We start from the raw sequence: 17,800 nt of genomic DNA, 5'->3' as shown, positions 1-17,800 counted from the left end.
AAAATCTAAAGGTTATTGTTTGTGTAAATAACAAAATTGGTAAATTTAAAGAGTACAGGCCTGCACGATAAAGGAGGGGCTATTTTTCTTAATCGTTCTTATTTATCTTCTTCTTCTGACGAGTTGATTTCTTATTCTCACAAATTTTAATTTTTTAAGTTAGTTATGAAATTAATTTTGAGTAAGTTAAAGTTTTTTTATTCCTCGCTAAAGATTTATTTGATAAAAATCCAACTAAAATTCTTTCTCTAATCAGCACAAGGTTCCAACTGAAGCACACTCATTGGGAAACTAGTTCAATTAACTATTTTATTGTTATATTTATTAAATTACAATATTTTTAATTTAACTACAAAGGTGAAAACAATAATTTTTTTTTATAAGTGAAAACAATAATCTTAATTCTTGATATATGTGAACCAAATTTAACTTCCTAGGTTTAATACAACTTTTCAATCATTGTTTATTGGAATGGATTATATTACCTATTTTTTTCATGCTTATGTTACCTAACAATTTTTAATATTATTATATCAGAATTTATATTAATTTTTATTATTTCTCTCATTTTAAGATTATGATATAATGGTGTTGAAGATCAGTAAATAAAACTATAAAGTAGCCATAAAAAAATATAAATAGAATAATTTATCCTTTCCTTGTTAAATTTTAAAGTAGAATTTAAATGGAGGCATGGGAATATAGATCATCTAATAAACCGTTGTTTGTATACAAAAAAAAATTAAAAAAAATCTAATCAACCGTTGAAGCATTTTACTAATAAAAAATAGGCTTTAATGTTTCTAAAGGGAATGTAGATAAATTATCTACCTTCGCTCCTAAAATGACATCATTTTCGATTGAAAAATTAAAAAATTATAATGGAAATGACTATTATGTCCCTGAAATAAATTATAATTACAAAAATACCTTGATTTCTGTTTCAAAACGATATCATTTTAGATTCAATGTAAATAAATTATCTACATTCACTCTAGAAAAAATCAACCATAAAAAATAATACTGCAATTTGGCTCCATATACCATGAATGGGAAGTAACTATCCAAACAATGAATCAGACTAGTTGAACTGTTAATCAATTGTATGAATGTTGATTAATTTTCATAACGTTTAAAATTATTAATACAACTGATTGAATCAATGGAATCATGATTTATAAGTCTCGCCAAATCCAGTCCAGCTTCTAAATTGGGGAACAATGAATATATCCTTATTTTAAAATTATTTAATATTTTTTTTAATTATTTATTAAGTTATAATTTTTTGTTAAAGTTAATCACTTTTAATCATGATAGATCCCACAAACACGACATGTTTTAATTATATAATATATATGTTACATTTGATGGATAAACCTGGTTCAAAGTGATGAACTTTTATTAAAATAAAATAGATTAATAAATAAATTGTAAAATAATAGTAGATTGGTCAATTAATCTTAGGGATTCGTGTTTATCCTTTTAAAGGAGGTAGATTTGTGTTATTTTAATTAAAATTATTATGTTTTATGATATAAAAACAAAAATTATAATGGAAGAAAGTGAATATTAAATAAAAATACTAATTTTAATTAAAATAACCGTGACAAATAATCTTATACGGAATATGCACTTAAAAACAGTCGGTATGCACTTAAATAAATTATATACATTGTTAAACAATAGAAAACTGTTTTAAGATTAATATAAACTACCCTAATTAAAAATAGGAAAAATATTTTCTCATGTTGCATGAGGATTTAATTCTCATGGTGTGATCTTTTAATTTGCATGCAAAATATTTCTTTTCTTTTCCTTTTTTTAATAAATATGGAGTCCACCACTAATTGAGCCACAATATGAGAATTCTCATGCAACATGAAAAAATCAAACCCTTAAAAATATAACCCTAATTTAAAATAAAGAATTCAATGAGATAAAAAGGGCATGGATGGATTTGGAATTGGATATTTGAGATTTGAGGAGTTGGGCCTTGAGTAGGCGTGGCGAAACGAGATGGCAACTGAAAGAAGGAACAGATGCACCATTCTCCTGAGAAAAGTTACTATGCACCCGGTACAATGGACCTTTTTCTAAAAATAGAAAAAAACTAGGACATGGAAGGAAATACCTAAAAGGATAGGGATAAAAGTGTCATAAAAAATTTCTTATTTTAAAAAATGGAACACTGAATTATGGTGCACCGGGTCTATGTTAACTTTTCTCCATTCTCTTCCTCTCACGTCAACTTGGCCTTTGCCGAATACGTAGCGGCTCGTCTCGCACCCTTCCCTTCTGTTAGACCCCACGCAAAAATATACTGTAGTTATCAATGATTTTAGTGCGCAAAAATAGAATATTTTTTCCATTATGTAAATATAAGTTATATTCTCGATGGTTAATTTTTTTATTTAATGATTTTAATTTTTAAGATATGTGAATCAATGATATTATGATACTAGTGTATTAATAACAAAAAATGAATGTAATATTTTTTATTTTTTTATTTATATAAAAATAACCTGTCTTTATTTTCATTATTTCTTTTCTAATATTTAAAAAAATGATATAAAACAAACTAAACACCTTTTGTCATCGCTCAAACCAAACATAATCAAAAATAAAAATTATTCACGAAAAACAGTCACGTAGTTTACACTGTTGATGTTTGATAGTCACATAAACGGCTTTTTCATCCTTTTGCCCCTTATTAATTAATTAATAATCATTTTGCCCCTGATTCGAAACTATCTACTAATTTGCCCCCCTTTAATCGACTACCTTGCATTTTTAATCGACTAAATGGCCAAAACATGCAAAAATGACTGTTGAGAGATTTAATCGACTAAATCTCCCTATTTAGTTGACTAAATCTCCCAACAGACAACAAAAGAAAACAAGTCAGTATGATTTTTTAATCGATTAAGTAAGGAGATTTAGTCGATTAAATCTCCTAACAACCATTTAGTCGATTAAAAATGCAAAGTAGTCGATTAAAGAGGGACAAATTGGTAGATAGTTTCGAATCAGGAATAAAATAGTTATTAATTAATTAATGAGGAGTAAAATGGTCAAATAGCGTCACATAAACTTCTGAAGGAATTTGTGGTTTTACAGATTAGAAGGTAAAATCCTTGGAAATTATTTAGTTTTGCGTGAATAATTTGTCTTTGATTTAATTTGATACGATAAGTGAATCAATTGAGGTACGATAGTTTGGTAAATATATCGTTTCACTGCAATATAGAAAAATGTTATATTTACGCCTCAAATATATACTTGGTTGCTTACGTATTAGTTATTTGTGCTATTAGTGTTTATCATATGGTTAATTGACCACCATACAATAGTAATCAATAACTAGTATATTGATAATTAGGCGTAGCTTTAATGTGGATTTTCAAGTGTAAAATAAAAAGTGACAAGGTAGATGTTTTAGAAATATATATATATATATATATATATATATATATATAAATAAATCATCAAAAGACATATCATAGAACTAGTGGAGAAAAAAGGTTTTATGTGGGGAAGGGCCAGGGGGAGGGGAGAGCTATAGACGGAAAATGTTTGTCCACTGCATAATTATCACTTTTCGCACGTTCTGAATTCTGATTCTCCGACTCAGATCACCTTATGGATGGGCGAGGCACTACCACACGTCTGCCAACTTTTCCCAACACTTTTAGCTCACATGCATATGCAAAGCTTTCTTTTCTTTTTTTCTTTTTTTCCACTGTTTTCTATGGTCCATGTGTAAATTTGGGATAACCAGATAAAGCAAATGGGATATTTTTTTTAAGGATTTGCATTTGTCATTTGACATGATACAACAAATTTTTCTACACACACAACATTTTGTGAGGTCCACACTTTTTGAAGAAAAACAAAAAAAAAAGAAATTATGACACGCAAAACGAATCTCTATAACATTACACAATCACTTTTCCTACAACATAACTCTTATAAAATTCATTTTTTTATATTATCATGTCATTATGTGTTGTTTAACCATTCACAATTTAACTATGATAAATAAGCATTATGTAAAGAGATTAATCTAACTGTTATATCAACGATAGTAACTTGGTAGGTACTTAATTAAACAAGAGACTTATTCCAAACGTAACCTTTGACACCCCCTATTTGGCATATCCTCCCCAACCATACTCTTACTAGAGCGAATTGGTGCACATACGTGAAATTAAGGCCCTAAAATAAAAGACCTAAAAAGTTTATCTAAAGAGTTTGAATTCAATCTCAATTGAAAAGTTTTTATACTCTGTAAAATTGAAAAGTATCACTGATTTTATGGCTAATTTCGGCTCCTGATCTAATACAATAGCAGAACTGTGGAGTTTATCTGGGGCTCGTATTGCTTACGACTTGGGCCATAGGAGAGTCATCAATTAAGCAGATTCAAGATTTCAGATGTGCTTTCCAGTGCTCCATTTTTGAATAAATTTTGGGTGCCTATAATATGTACAGATAAGAAAAGAGAAGGAAATAGACAAATAGTTGCGCAGACCTCCGGCCAAAGCATAGTCATTCCCTTCCTGTGGGGTTTCGTCTTCTACAGTCGCTTCTTTCTTGTCTCTACCTCTGTTGGTCGATTCCAGTTTTTTTCATTTTGATTGTCTTGCAAACTAATTGGGCCTTTGTCCCCATTGTTTATTTAAAAAATTGTATGTTTTTACAGTAGCGATTAAGAAATATGTCACATAATTTAAGTAATTAAAATTTTAATGCAAGTAGCACTAACATGACCTAATTCATGAGGATCGCAATAAAAGGTAGATCAACTATTTGTAAAAAAGATACAGTGATTTTTCTTCTTCTTTTTTTGGGAGGCCACATTAAAAAAATTTAATAAAGGAAGTGCGACTAAAACTCTGGAGGTCAATGCGTTCTTGATGACTTTGTACTGAGCTTATATTGCAATTCTTTTAACCTCTATTGCACGATTTCAAATAAGGTTACTGCAGCAAAGACGAGAAAGAGAACACCTCCGATGTAGGCAATAACCTTCAAAAGGAACGAAAAAACTGTTTAGTTTATATCTCCATAATGTAATATTCCAAAACAGATGCACAAATGTAGGTCCATGCTTCAACCATAGTGCACTATCCACAGAATATAAAGTGTAGTTGGAAGAGCATCAAAAATTTCGTATGCCTATAATAAGGTGCTCTTAGTCGCCCAACCAGAAGGAAGACTTCACTTGGTCATCCATTATCTGGTTGAGAGAACATGTTCGTTCCCAATTAGGCCCCTCAAGAGGAACGTCTAACATGTTGCTGCTGTTCATAACAGCCATATGTACTTAATACTGGAATTCTCGGGCAGAAAATCATCCACAGAAGAGTTCCACGAGCCAGATTCTATACGTAGCACTAACTCAAGAAAATCATTTTGAAGATCATATCTCAACTTCTATTATTTTGCCTAAAATTAAACCCTTACGGTTAAATTGGTTAATAAATCTAATTGAGATAATAGAGCATCAATATGTAGAGTTCCAAATTTATGAAATCCGGTCCATTTGTGCGAGGGAGAGAACCATGAAGTTGGAACTAACAAAACATAGCATATCAGGAATAGATGCTACAAGCCAGAAGTTACCTTCTCTGACAACAATGTACCCAGTAGAGAGCCCCCAAGGACAGCTAGCTGTATATAAAAGATACATTGAGAATATTAAAGCCCAAAAATATATACAGATTTGTGATATAAAGAGCAAAGATAGTTGGTTCAAGGAATATAAATTACACGCATTAAACTCTTTCATGACATAGTTAAGGTCCTCTTCAGACAGATTTATTTTCAGCTTTATTTTTTTTAGCTCAGCAGGAGAAAAAAAAAGAAAAATCGCTTATAACTTGAAGCTGTTTTCAAACTATTGAATAAGATGTTTTAAAATAAATTGATAAAAGCCATCTCGAAAGTAATTGTTTAAAAAGCACCAAGAAAATGGGTACAAGTAATTTCAGCAACTCATTTTGCACTGGGCCTATATTTACCAATTGTTAATTTATATATTTCCTTTTTTTTCTGGTTTCACTTACAGTTCGAGATTTTGGCAAATCCAATTTGTATATACTGCACTGGAAGCTTAAAGTAATACTGTTATGTTAATTTTAAACAATGCACTTATTGTTACTTTAAAAGAGCAGATCCCCATACTCAGAAGTTGCATCAATTATTACTGAAAAAAAAAGAGTTACCAAAGTTGCAACACCATGACCGGCCAGTGCTCCAGCTATTACTCCAAGGGGTGAAGAAGCTGCGGCAAGGGCTGAATAGTAGTGGGGAAAAATAGTTCAGGATCTTTGAAGGTAAGTTCAGCACATAACAACGTGCAGAATAACATGACAACTTAGCATCAAGATTTTTCAATCAATATAAATAAATTTATTTACTTAATTACGCATGAGTTTGTTTAATAGGAATTTTGGTACAAGATGTTTTTTTCTCCTATATTTCAAACCAAAGAATGGTAAAACCATAAATTTTTTGAAATTGACAATGAGAAAAGTGATCTGTTCTAATCATAAGTGGTCCATACATAACAGTACGTTTTATGAACCAACAATTCTAACTTCAGCACTCACCAATTGTGGAGAAAAATGATTTATCACCCCATTCAGCAACAAAAACTAAGAAAAAAGTGCTCACGACTGTGCTAGCAGCAGCTAGTATCCCAGCACCATTTCCAGAAAATTCTGAAACTGCAAGCTCTGCCTGGTTAAGGTATGAACCATTGAATCTTAGGAATCTTAGAAAACATCGTGAACCATTTCAAAGTGAAGAATAAAAACAGGGCTTAAACCAGTATTCGTGTATCCAGCACATTATTCTGTAACAGATGATAAATAAATGCCAAATATTACCTCCTTCTGCTCATCATCCGATTTTTGGCCATCACTAGAGGAAGCATCCAGCAGGGTAGAGACCCCAAAGTAAACCTGAAGTCAATTTAGTATCACTTAACAGCGTGTTTCATCTAAAAACGGAAAATGCAAAGGATAAATATGTGTTCCATAATAAACACAATGTTAACTAACACAGAGGTGATGTTTACCAATAGGCAAACAGCAGCAATGTCATCAACAGGTAAATCAGTTTCTCCAAACCTGTTCAAGGTAACCTATTAGATGAAGCTTTTGAGAAGTCATTCTTAATTCTAACTGGTAGTACTTTCCTATAAAAGTATTAGTCAAATACTCAGATTACGCTTTCAAGTTACGTGGTTTCAAAAACTAAACCCAAAGAAAGGCATAGAAGAAAGTAATTATATTTATACAAAAACAAGGAACTTAGTCTATGCATCACAAAGTAATCAATTAAGTTGTTGCAAATGATAAAAAATGTGTTCAACAGAAATTTGTTTTGTATTATGATAAAACTGTTTTGTGATTGGTCAAAGGCTCATATGAGTTGAAATACAACATTGTGAGTCATTTTCAAAATCCGCAGCCTATATAGTGATTAGCATGAATTCACGAAAACATTGTACTTCGTAACATGTGAAGAATTACTAAGACTATTTTCACTCTTACAGTGTGACCAAGTCATATCACAGAGTTAATAAATAAAGCTAGGAAATAAAGAAAACCTGAACGGCAAGATTTCATCAACATAATGAAAAGTTCGTCCAAGAACAACAGATATGAGAGTCATTGCCCTGAGAATACAAATAAATTGAAAAATATTAATGATTTGAAGATTAGTATATAAGTGAAAGATGTATACATTATATAAAATAATTGACATTTATTAAAGTGGCATTCAATGTAAATGCTCACATGTTTATTTGACTTCTAAACAAAATATAGGCCTGAAGAATTCTGTACAAATTTACCACTTGGTCTTTCCAGAAGGCATGTTAAGAAAACCATAAAGTATACTGATATTGTCCACTAGATAACTCTGTGGAGGATTTTGATTAGCCAATTTCATTATTCTAGCTTGTGCAAATATTTTCACCGTAATTGCTTGCATAAACTTACCACACATGGTGAGTAATCATGTCAAACTCTATCAAAACGAAGTATAAACTGCAAGGGTATCTAAATCACCATGAAATATTAAAACTTACGCAAGTGCGCCAAATGTCCCAATGAAAACAACACCAGCGGAATTCCTAGCTGCTAACAGTGCCTGCATAAGACATCAAATACCTAAATCAATGGGGTGATAACATTTGCTTTGATGGTATAGGTGAATATATTTATCCTTGAACACCATAAATCTCTTACTTTTTAGTCTCTTTTCTAGAAAAAGGGGAAAATGGATAAGACTCTCTCTCCAAGAACATTCACAAAATTAAGTAGTTAAAACCAAAGTCAACATTGTGGTCTACAGTTAGGTATATGACTTATATCAGTATACACTCGAGAAAGTATGGTGCAATTATATCAGAATTAACTGTGTGCTCAGAGATGCATGAAAACAAACTTATTTACAGAGCTAGGCCCGTTCATCCCACCATGCAGACTTGTCAAATGAAACTTAATAGAAGGGTGGTTATGGTTTGGTAATGGTACGATTTGGTTTCTTCAATTGTTTTGCGTTTGGTTGGAAACGAATGAACTGTTGATTTATGTAAACTTACGGCAATAAAAAAGGTCTTGTCTCCCAGTTCAGAGAAAAAGATCAGCAGAAATGCCTGTGACAGAGCACAAAGAGGAGCAAATATTAGTCTCTGAGTGGCACAATAATTTATATTCAATTGATTTTACTAAAAATGGTAAAGGCATAACAGAGTCCACTGCAAATCTGTAACTAATACCAAATAAAAATCTATAATTATATGTTAGTAAAGAGAAGCTGCGTGTTCCACTATTAATTGTAATGTGTTGCTATGCTTCATTTTTCCTTAAAAAGAGAATGATTATGATAATAAAAGTGACAGGGAGATTTTCCTAACTGAAGCAAAACCTGTGCTTATGTCACCGATATCACCAAAGATAGGAAGTGGATTCAAACCACTGGTAAAATCAGAAGCAGCAGCAGCAGCAGCAGCTGGATAAGAGTCTTCAAGTGTGAGGAACCCAAAGAGCAGCATAAACTTGAGAATCTCAATGGATAAACCATCACCAGCAGAAGAAACAATAGGTTGGGCTAAGTGACATTCCAAATTGGAGTTGTCACCAACTGATTCACCCGAATTGTTGCAACTGTGTGCTGCTGTGCAGCAATTCTTGTAAGCACGAGTGAATTCCTGTGTGAAAATACACAAGCATTCATTTAACCTATGGAAACCAACGACATTGGCGCTAATCAGTAAAATCAAGTTGAAAAGAGGTGAAGGAAATTACCCCTGTACCCCGAAGCTTATCAATTCCAAAACGTGGCGGTTGATTGCAGGAAGGAGTTGAAAGGAGAATTCGGCATTTGGTTTCATTTCGGAAAATTGGGCAGCAAATGCAAGAGGAGAAAGTTGAAGATTGCGGAGGGAGGTACCTCTTACTCTTAGAGAGGAGAGTGGAAGGAAGAAGAACAAAAGAAGAGGAAGCGAATGGTTTGGGAAATGAAAGGAGTGAATGTGGGCGTAGCAAGCTATATGAGTGTGAGTGCATTTCTAACTTGTATGGCACTTTCCCTTTGCGTCCCTAACTCTCTGCTTCCTCAACTACTGTGTCATCACATCACTCTGTGGTTCCTCCTTGGATAAGCCCCGCGACACCATTCACTAACCAACTCTCCCCGCTTATTATCTTTTTGCAACTTGGCACTTATAAATTAACCGTCAGCAATTCCATGTCTATTTTTCTGGGCCTTTTTTGGGCCCAAACTAATAGTTCTGAATCTCTGCTAGCCCAATAAGACCCAAGGAAGAGGGGGAAATAAAAAAAAAAATTTGTTTTATAATATAACATAATAGATCCTAGAGATTTAAATTCTTTGACGTCGCATGAAAGAAAAATTAAAAATTAACATTATCCAGTAACTTAATTGCTACAATTATAAAATTGCCTTCAATTATTTTAGTTAGACTGCACCCTCAAGCAGGGACTACCCTACTCCCAAGTCCCAACTAATTCCATTTGAACCCCATCTTTATCTCTTTTGAAGGTTCATTCAACCATTAAAAGGGAACAATTTCTTTCATCATAGGTGGCTATTTGTAAACTAAAAATGTGATATTTGGCAAAACTAGAAATAAAATTTACCGAGTTGAATATACTTGTCATCTCTCATCAAATGAAGGTTGAAGTTTTCTAAAAGTTGTTAGTTAGCTTTTGTTTTTTCTAAACCTTGTGTCTTTCTTTTTTTAAAAAGAAAGAAAAATATTCAAAATCTTATGGGCTTTGCAATTTCAAGATTACGTGTGTTTTGGATGAGTATCTTATACTTAATTTAGGATTCAATTCGAATAAAATGTCTTAATATTTCCCCCAATGCATGGTAAGAGGCTCAAGCTAATGGTCTTGGCACGCATTACATGACCCTAGGGTGAGATTTTAGTCCTTCCATAAAACAAACACTCACACTCACTAAATATAAAACAATATTATTTTATTTGACATAACATTTTATAGAATATTATGCCCAACATGATATAATATTAAAATTTTATCTTATATTACTAAGTTTTGTATTATTGGATTCAAATATGCTATTTCTTTCTCGTGTCTCTTTCCACGTCCTCTAAAATTAAATAAAGACAAATCTGGGGGGAAAGAAAAAACTATTTTAAAAGACAATATTTTTCTCTTAGTTGTCAATTTTTTAATTTTTTGTTGAATTATCATTATTTAATTACATAGACTTAAAAAGGAGAAAGAAAGAACCAACAAAGCCCAACACAGTTGGTAGATAGTTGGGTTCCTTAAATATATTGACAAGGATTCGATTCCTGGCAGTATGTATGGAAAAGACTTTGTTGGAAGAGATTTGCCCACTTAATGAGATCTCCTGCCTCGAAAAGATTAGTCTTCGACTGTGAGTGGGAGGATACTTTGGGAAACTAAAAAAAAAATAAAAGAAAGAGATACAAAGAGTTACGAGATTTGATTCCTATACTATCATGGGCACCAATCAGCCCCTAATTTTGAAGTCATATGAATCCAATGATGGCCTGTAGTCCCATCCCCGTGAGTGCGTTCTACACCAAAATTACAACATATCCGTTAAGCAGATTCTGGGTCTCTATCAGATAACTGTTCTTCCACTTCTGAGATAAATTCTATTGGCACCCCATTGTGATACTGTTGCATCACCAAAACCGATGCTGTTGCGGGGCAATCTTGTGATGCCAAGAAACCACCGACGGGTCCTAGTTCGGGGCATTCACTTCTTTTCAGAGCATAGGCCACTTCACCTGCTGGTCTTCGACCCACGAGAAACAGATTGCAGCAATTAAACTCACGGATAGTAGCAACTGTTTCTGCAGCACTTTTTACTATTTTCTCTTCATAGACGATGGAGTCATCATTGGCTATTTTCAGCTTATATTCAGCAAGGAACTCCTCATCTTCTGAGATTATTTTGGTGCTGGAGGACTCTCCCACATCAACTCTAACTATCTCTCCTACAATCCTATGTTCCAGCACAAAGCGAAGAACCACTAATCTTATGCCTGGATGTTCAGCCATTCGACCTCCATAAGCAAGGGCCTCACGGTCATCACCACCACCAAAGAAAAGGACTGTAATGCAATAAGAAACATTACTTGCAGATACCTGAGATGTACCACCAAGCCCACGATCAACAAGAATTCCAACTGAGCATGGAGCATACTCAAGTACCCTTTTGTTAACCGATCGAAAATCATTTCTTGTAATATCTAGTGAACCATCCAACCTTTGATGCTTATGAAATGGAAGAATAATGACAGCAGCTCTCTTTCTCTCAGCAGTTGCACAAATGTCTTCATGTATGCTAGCCATGGATGAAATTGCTATCATTGGCCGGACAGAAACTTGGCTTAGTTGCCTGTAAGCCTCAAATGCCACAATAACATGGTTAGAATCTGCACGTTGACCTTTATTCCAGAATGGCAACCCATTTTTCCTTGCCTTATGAACCATTAGTATAGATGATGATCTCTCGGAAAGTTCTTTAAGGTGCATTGCATACACACAAAGTGCATCACGCTTCTGGATTCCTCTTGAAGCCTCAATCAAATTTATCATTGATGGAATATTTCTCGCACCATGGAAGCAGGCAAGAATCCTCAGTTGGCTATTTGCAGTTTTCCTTTCAATTGTTCTGTATTTGTAATCAGCCGTCTTCCTTGCGGGCTTATACACAGCAATGACAAGAGGAGTGGTAATGAAGGTAGTAAAGAGAGCCATAAGAACCATAATGGCAAAGGTCTGATCATTCAAAACCTGCAAATGCATATATTATAAATATCCATCATGATGATATATAGCCTTGTTAAACTAATTATAGAGAATAGTGAATGCAAGGAAACTCAAATACCTTTCTATCTTTACCGATGTTGAGGACAATTAATTCAACCAAGCCTTTACTATTCATTAAGAATCCCAACATTAAAGCCTCATTAAAAGGTACTTTACAGAAAAGAGACACTACAACAGTCCCAACAATCTTCCCAAAAGAAGCCGTAAATATAACAAAAGCCAGAAGACCCCATGATTGCAGCCCCCGAATGGTGGCTACATCGGTCTTTAATCCACTTGACACAAAATAGAGTGGGAGCAACAGACCAGACACAAGATCCTCTACTTTGTCCACAAGAGCACTGGCAAATGGACCATCTTTTGGGACCAAAACTCCAATAACAAAAGCGCCAAACATAGCATGGATTCCAATAGCATCTGTGGCAAACCCAGCAGCTAGAACTACAGCTAACGTAGCACATATGTATATCTCCTCAACCGGCTCCCCTTCATGGCATCGTTGGGCCATCCATTTGAAAATTGGGGGGACAATGAGGATTGAACAAATTACAAAACCACACCCAGATAAGAAGACCCACAAGGACACAAGTGGAGATTGGCTCTTGCCTGATAAGGCAACAGCCAGGGCAAGCAGAATCCAGGCAGCTATATCATTAACTGCTGCAGCTGACATAGCCATTCTGCCAACATTAGTGGTTAGAAGTTTCAACTCTGCCAAAATACGAGCTAATACAGGAAATGCAGTTATCGACAGAGCAACACCCATAAATACAAGAAATGTGGTACTATCTCCGCCTCTGTTAATTGTTTCATGCAGAACGAATGATGAACCAATTCCTATTGCAAAAGGCAAGCTTATTCCAGCCATAGCAATGCCAAAGGCTTGTTTTCCAGTCTGACGCACAGATTTAGGATCTAACTCTAGGCCTGCTAGGAAGAGAAAGAATATAAGGCCAATGTTTGCAAGAGTATCTAATACTGTAAGACTCTTTGGTGGGAAAACTGCATGCAGATAGCTTTTATTCCGTCCAAGTGCTGATGGCCCAAGTAATATTCCTCCCTGTCAATAAGCAGTATTACATATATTAAAATCATACATTAATTTGTACCCACCAAAAAAAAAAAATTATACAGTAATAACCATTCCTTTTTCATGTACAAGCTCACATCTAATAGAAGTTACAAAAATCTCTGTGCTTTTCTGAAGGCAATTTGTAAGACCATACATGGCTTTAATGATGTGCGTTTAAATTCCTTGCTGTGTAGAGAGTGGTTGCGCAAAAACTGCAATTCTAATTTCTCTAATGTACACATTTTTGCATGTATATTTCTCTAAATATGTGAATTGTTTAGATAGCTTTTGGCATACCGACAGAGAAGAATGGAACGGGGATGGAACAACTTTGTTCTGTTCTGTTCTTCTTGGTTCCACCCTTTTTAGTAGAACCAAAATGTACCACATTTTAACCCCATATCTAGTTCTGTCCTATTTATAATATAAATCAAACATAGAATAAAATCGATATGTTATGTTCTGACCCAATATAGCACGTCTCCTTAAAGCCATATTGCATTCTACATGGTAAATTTCACGTTAAATATTATACTCATTTAGACTAGTGAAACAAAGTGAAGACTGAAGACCATGAAATTATATAAAAATGGAACAGTATAAGCTCTTATTGTATGCCAATTGCCAAATGCCTTGTAACCTAGTGGCAACCAGTTTTTTTGGGAAGCAAATGATCTCAAGTTCAATCCCTTGTGGGTCTTAGCCAATCATTCACTAGTTCCTAGGAACTCCCTTGCAACCAAAACCAAAAAGAGAAAGATCTTAGTAATATTAAATAACGAATATTTATTTATAAAGAAGAAAAACATAGCCTAACTTCATTAGATTGAGCAAATATTTAAAGGGAAAAAAAAAGGAACTTACAACAATCTCTGCAATAACTCGTGGTTGCCTTAAAGGTCTTAGAAGGTATGCGAGTCCCCTTGTGACTACAAGAACAAGGCATATCTGTAAAATAGCCAGGGGAAGTGCATAATCAAGAGGATTATCTCCCTGAAATACACCATTTGATGTGGGTTTCATTGGTGACGGGCAAGCATTTCCAGATGTAGCATTCAAAGTCATTTTTACCACTACGAAATCCGATACACCCAAATTTCTGCATGAGAAATTGATAAAATCGACACCGATAAATACTCATCGACAACATACTCCAAATTATAGTAACAACTATCTTTCAAAGATGGTATCTCTCTCACCAAACCACCATAATAATCACGTGAAAATTTTGTGTATATCTCTTTTTTCATCATCGATAATTGAATCCCACTTATTTAATGCATATAAAAAGAGGAATACACACAAAAATTTCATGAAATTTTAAAATGAGAGGATGCAATCCCCAAGACCACACACTCAAAACACACGCCACTCGCACACAAACATGACATGTTTGTTCTTCAACACAAGTGAATTGGAAAATGCATCTTTCTTTTACTAATCACATAATAAAGAATAAGAATCGGTATATTTTTATTTTATTTTAATTTTTGAAAACAAGAAAAAATTAAACAGAGGAAGGGAAGAAAAGAAGAGCACTGAGACATTACCTGTTTGACGTTTATGGTCATTGAAAGAAAAAGAGGAATCAGATTCAGTTATGCAAGTCCTAATGATCATTCAGAGAGAGAGAGAGAGAGAGAGAAATTGGGGAAGAAAAAAGAAGCTCCAGACTCCAGAGGGAAACACATTCGTTGATAAATGATTCAAAAGTGATAAAGACTTCTTAGATGCGCTCGCCGCTCACAGTCATAAGTGAAAACTGAAAGCCCTCTGACTTTCTATTCTTTGGCAACAAAGTGGGCCCAATATTCAGACTCAAAAAATTGTTTTATCCGTCGCACTCACACTCAATCTCACTTTATCTCCATTACGAGTTTTTCTTTTCAGTATTTATCATATGCAATATATCAAATATTATTATTGAATTTGATCTTTTGTCATTTTAAATGATTTAAATTATGGGTTTGTTTACTCTCATGTTATAGAAGATATTATATCTTATGCTAAGACACAAGATGATGGGACCCACCACTAAAAACGAAAAAAAGAAAGAAAAGAAAGTAACAGCACACTTATCAAAGTGTCTATGGCATAAGATAGTAATCTCCTACCACATGAGACTACTATTTCCCTTAAATTATATCATTTTAGGCACCACTAGGGTTAGCCTAGTGGTGTGGGGTGTGTGTGTTAGGAGTGTGTGTAGTATAGGGTGTTGTGTTCAATTCCTTGTAACCTCAAAAAAAAAAGTTATATCATTTTAGGAAAGAGATAGACATAAGAAATGAAAATTATGGCGAATTTTTTTTTAATTCAAATTTTAAATAAAATATCTATCTCTTTTAAAATGACATAATTTTATGTCATTTAAAATGATAAACATTTTTTTATTATTATTTAACTATTATATTAAATTTAGTTACTTATTTATATATTATTTTCAAAAATTATAAAGTATTTGTTTAATTTAAAAACAAATAATAAAATTAATTATTGTTATGGAATAAGATATTGACCCATATCTGAACAATCCAATAAATAGATAAGCTTATTATCAGGGATGGACAGAGAAACTTATGTCAAATCCTAACTGTAGGATAAGACTCCCTACCAGGCTTTTTGACCCTTATGACCCTTAATTAATAACTAATTATCAAATTGCCCTTCATTCAAAACTATTTCGAAAATTTACCCTCCCCAACAAACATAACACCAATATGTCCCTGTTTGACCGTTGACCACGAAGCCTACCCGGGTATACCATTACCTACCCGGGTAATTTTTGAAACTTTTTATCTACCCGAGTATGAAGGGGTGTACCCGGGTAGAGTTCTTGAATCTGGAAAAATGGTTGAATTATTTACCCGGGTATGGAGCAGTGTACCCGGGTAAACATCGACGGTAGGGTTTTAAAATACCCCAGCAGCCCCATTTCGAAAACCCACAAAAGGGGTACCCGAGTAGAGCTGCTGGAGGAGTGTCTTCTTGAGCGATTTCAGGCATAATCTTGCACCAATTCGTCTTGTTTCTGATCATCATTCGCGGACCTTGCAACCTCTCTGCCTTCTACCGATTGAAATCGATCAAAGGTGCATTTTTTTTCAGTTTTTTCAATTATGTTATGATTTCTGTTCTGATTCATTGTATTTTCGTTTATATCATTTGATTCTGTCCGAATTATTTTATCAATTTGTATGTCATACGCTTACCCTAACCCTAACCCTAACCCTGAATCTAACCCTAACCCTAACCCTAACCCTAACCCTAACACTAACACTAACATGTATCTAATTTCTGATTTTGGTTATTTTTTCAGTTTAATAGTGTGACACAATGACCTCTCGACGCGTTTCAAAGCTGCCAGTGACCCATTCCGAGAGAAGAACCAAGAGTCGTCTCGATGGGTCGTCATCCTCTCAGCCCCAGGCTGCTTCGAGTCAGGCTCCGGACTTGACGTTCAGATATTTGTTTGAGGATGACATACCTTCACACGAGAAGTTCGTGAAGTTTTTCATGACCCGGAAGATCGGCGAACCGAAATCACTGGATTCGGCATTCTTCAACCTAGAGCGTTTTGACATTGTGCCGCTTCTTGAGCAGACACATTTACTTCACCTGGCGGAGATGCGGTGCCCATACTCGGAGGTTATGGTAAGAGCCTTCTACTAGAACCTTGGCTACTCGCAAGGCGAGCTGACTTCCCGTGTCTGCGGGATTGATATCATCATGACTGCTCCTATCTGGACGGAGCTACTGGGGTTCGATTTTGATGGTGTCACAGGAGCAACACTATATGATGGAGACAGCCATCATATATTTGGTGATTATAACCGGGAGACCATTGTTACATAGACTAGGAGGGCAGACGCAGAGCCCGGTCATTTTGCTCATTATCCTGTTAGCAACTTGTCAGTTTCTGCTCGCATTCTTCATTATGTGGTGACACATATTATTTTCCAGCGCCCGCATAATCACTCAAAGGTGCTGGAAGGGGACTTTGTCATCCTGTGGGCCCTCCTTCACAGTTAGCAGGTGAACTGGAGGCATTACATATGCATACTGATGTGGAAGGCAGCCAAGTCAAAGAAGGCTGAATTGCCTTTTGCATTTCTGGTGCAGAAGATTCTGCATAGATTTGGAGTGCCTATGGCAACAGAGACCTTGAAGACCGCCAGAGGCTGGAATGCTACATTTGGTGAGAGGCTCCTGAAGCAGTGTGGGATCCTACCGAACAGAGCGGGTATCTGGACGTGGAAGAAGGCACCAGAACCACCTGAGATCCCATTCCACCACGATGCTGAGATGGAGGATGCACCTGCAGGTGATGTGTTGGTCTTTATGAGTTTAT

General features: G+C 34.7%; 2 protein-coding genes across 2 annotated transcripts; both read right to left on the bottom strand.

Annotated features, from left to right (window-relative positions):
• Window positions 1–4,692: 4,692 nt before the first annotated feature.
• On the bottom strand, window positions 4,693–9,709 carry LOC133287534 (protein PAM71, chloroplastic). The gene is made up of 11 exons (XM_061485161.1): window positions 9,324–9,709; window positions 8,933–9,226; window positions 8,618–8,671; window positions 8,102–8,163; window positions 7,619–7,687; window positions 7,085–7,136; window positions 6,894–6,968; window positions 6,615–6,744; window positions 6,228–6,298; window positions 5,626–5,673; window positions 4,693–5,028 (listed from the first exon to the last, which is right to left on the bottom strand). Exons 1-11 carry the CDS (start codon window positions 9,582–9,584, stop codon window positions 4,957–4,959), a joined length of 1,188 nt encoding a protein of 395 aa, XP_061341145.1. The 5' UTR covers window positions 9,585–9,709; the 3' UTR covers window positions 4,693–4,956.
• A 1,188-nt stretch (window positions 9,710–10,897) lies between these two features.
• LOC133287536 (cation/H(+) antiporter 18-like) lies at window positions 10,898–15,078 on the bottom strand. Its single transcript, XM_061485163.1, has 4 exons — window positions 15,000–15,078; window positions 14,314–14,548; window positions 12,436–13,437; window positions 10,898–12,341 (listed from the first exon to the last, which is right to left on the bottom strand). Exons 2-4 carry the CDS (start codon window positions 14,512–14,514, stop codon window positions 11,139–11,141), a joined length of 2,406 nt encoding a protein of 801 aa, XP_061341147.1. The 5' UTR covers window positions 14,515–14,548; window positions 15,000–15,078; the 3' UTR covers window positions 10,898–11,138.
• Between the last annotated feature and the right edge of the window lie 2,722 nt (window positions 15,079–17,800).

The sequence above is a fragment of the Gastrolobium bilobum genome, unplaced genomic scaffold, assembly GCF_033153095.1.
Source record: "Gastrolobium bilobum isolate Gb01-03AN ecotype WA unplaced genomic scaffold, APGP_CSIRO_Gbil_v1 utg80313, whole genome shotgun sequence".
NCBI classification, from domain to species: domain Eukaryota; kingdom Viridiplantae; phylum Streptophyta; class Magnoliopsida; order Fabales; family Fabaceae; genus Gastrolobium; species Gastrolobium bilobum.
Note: the sequence above shows the minus strand (reverse complement) of the source record. Positions and strands in the feature narration are given on the sequence as shown.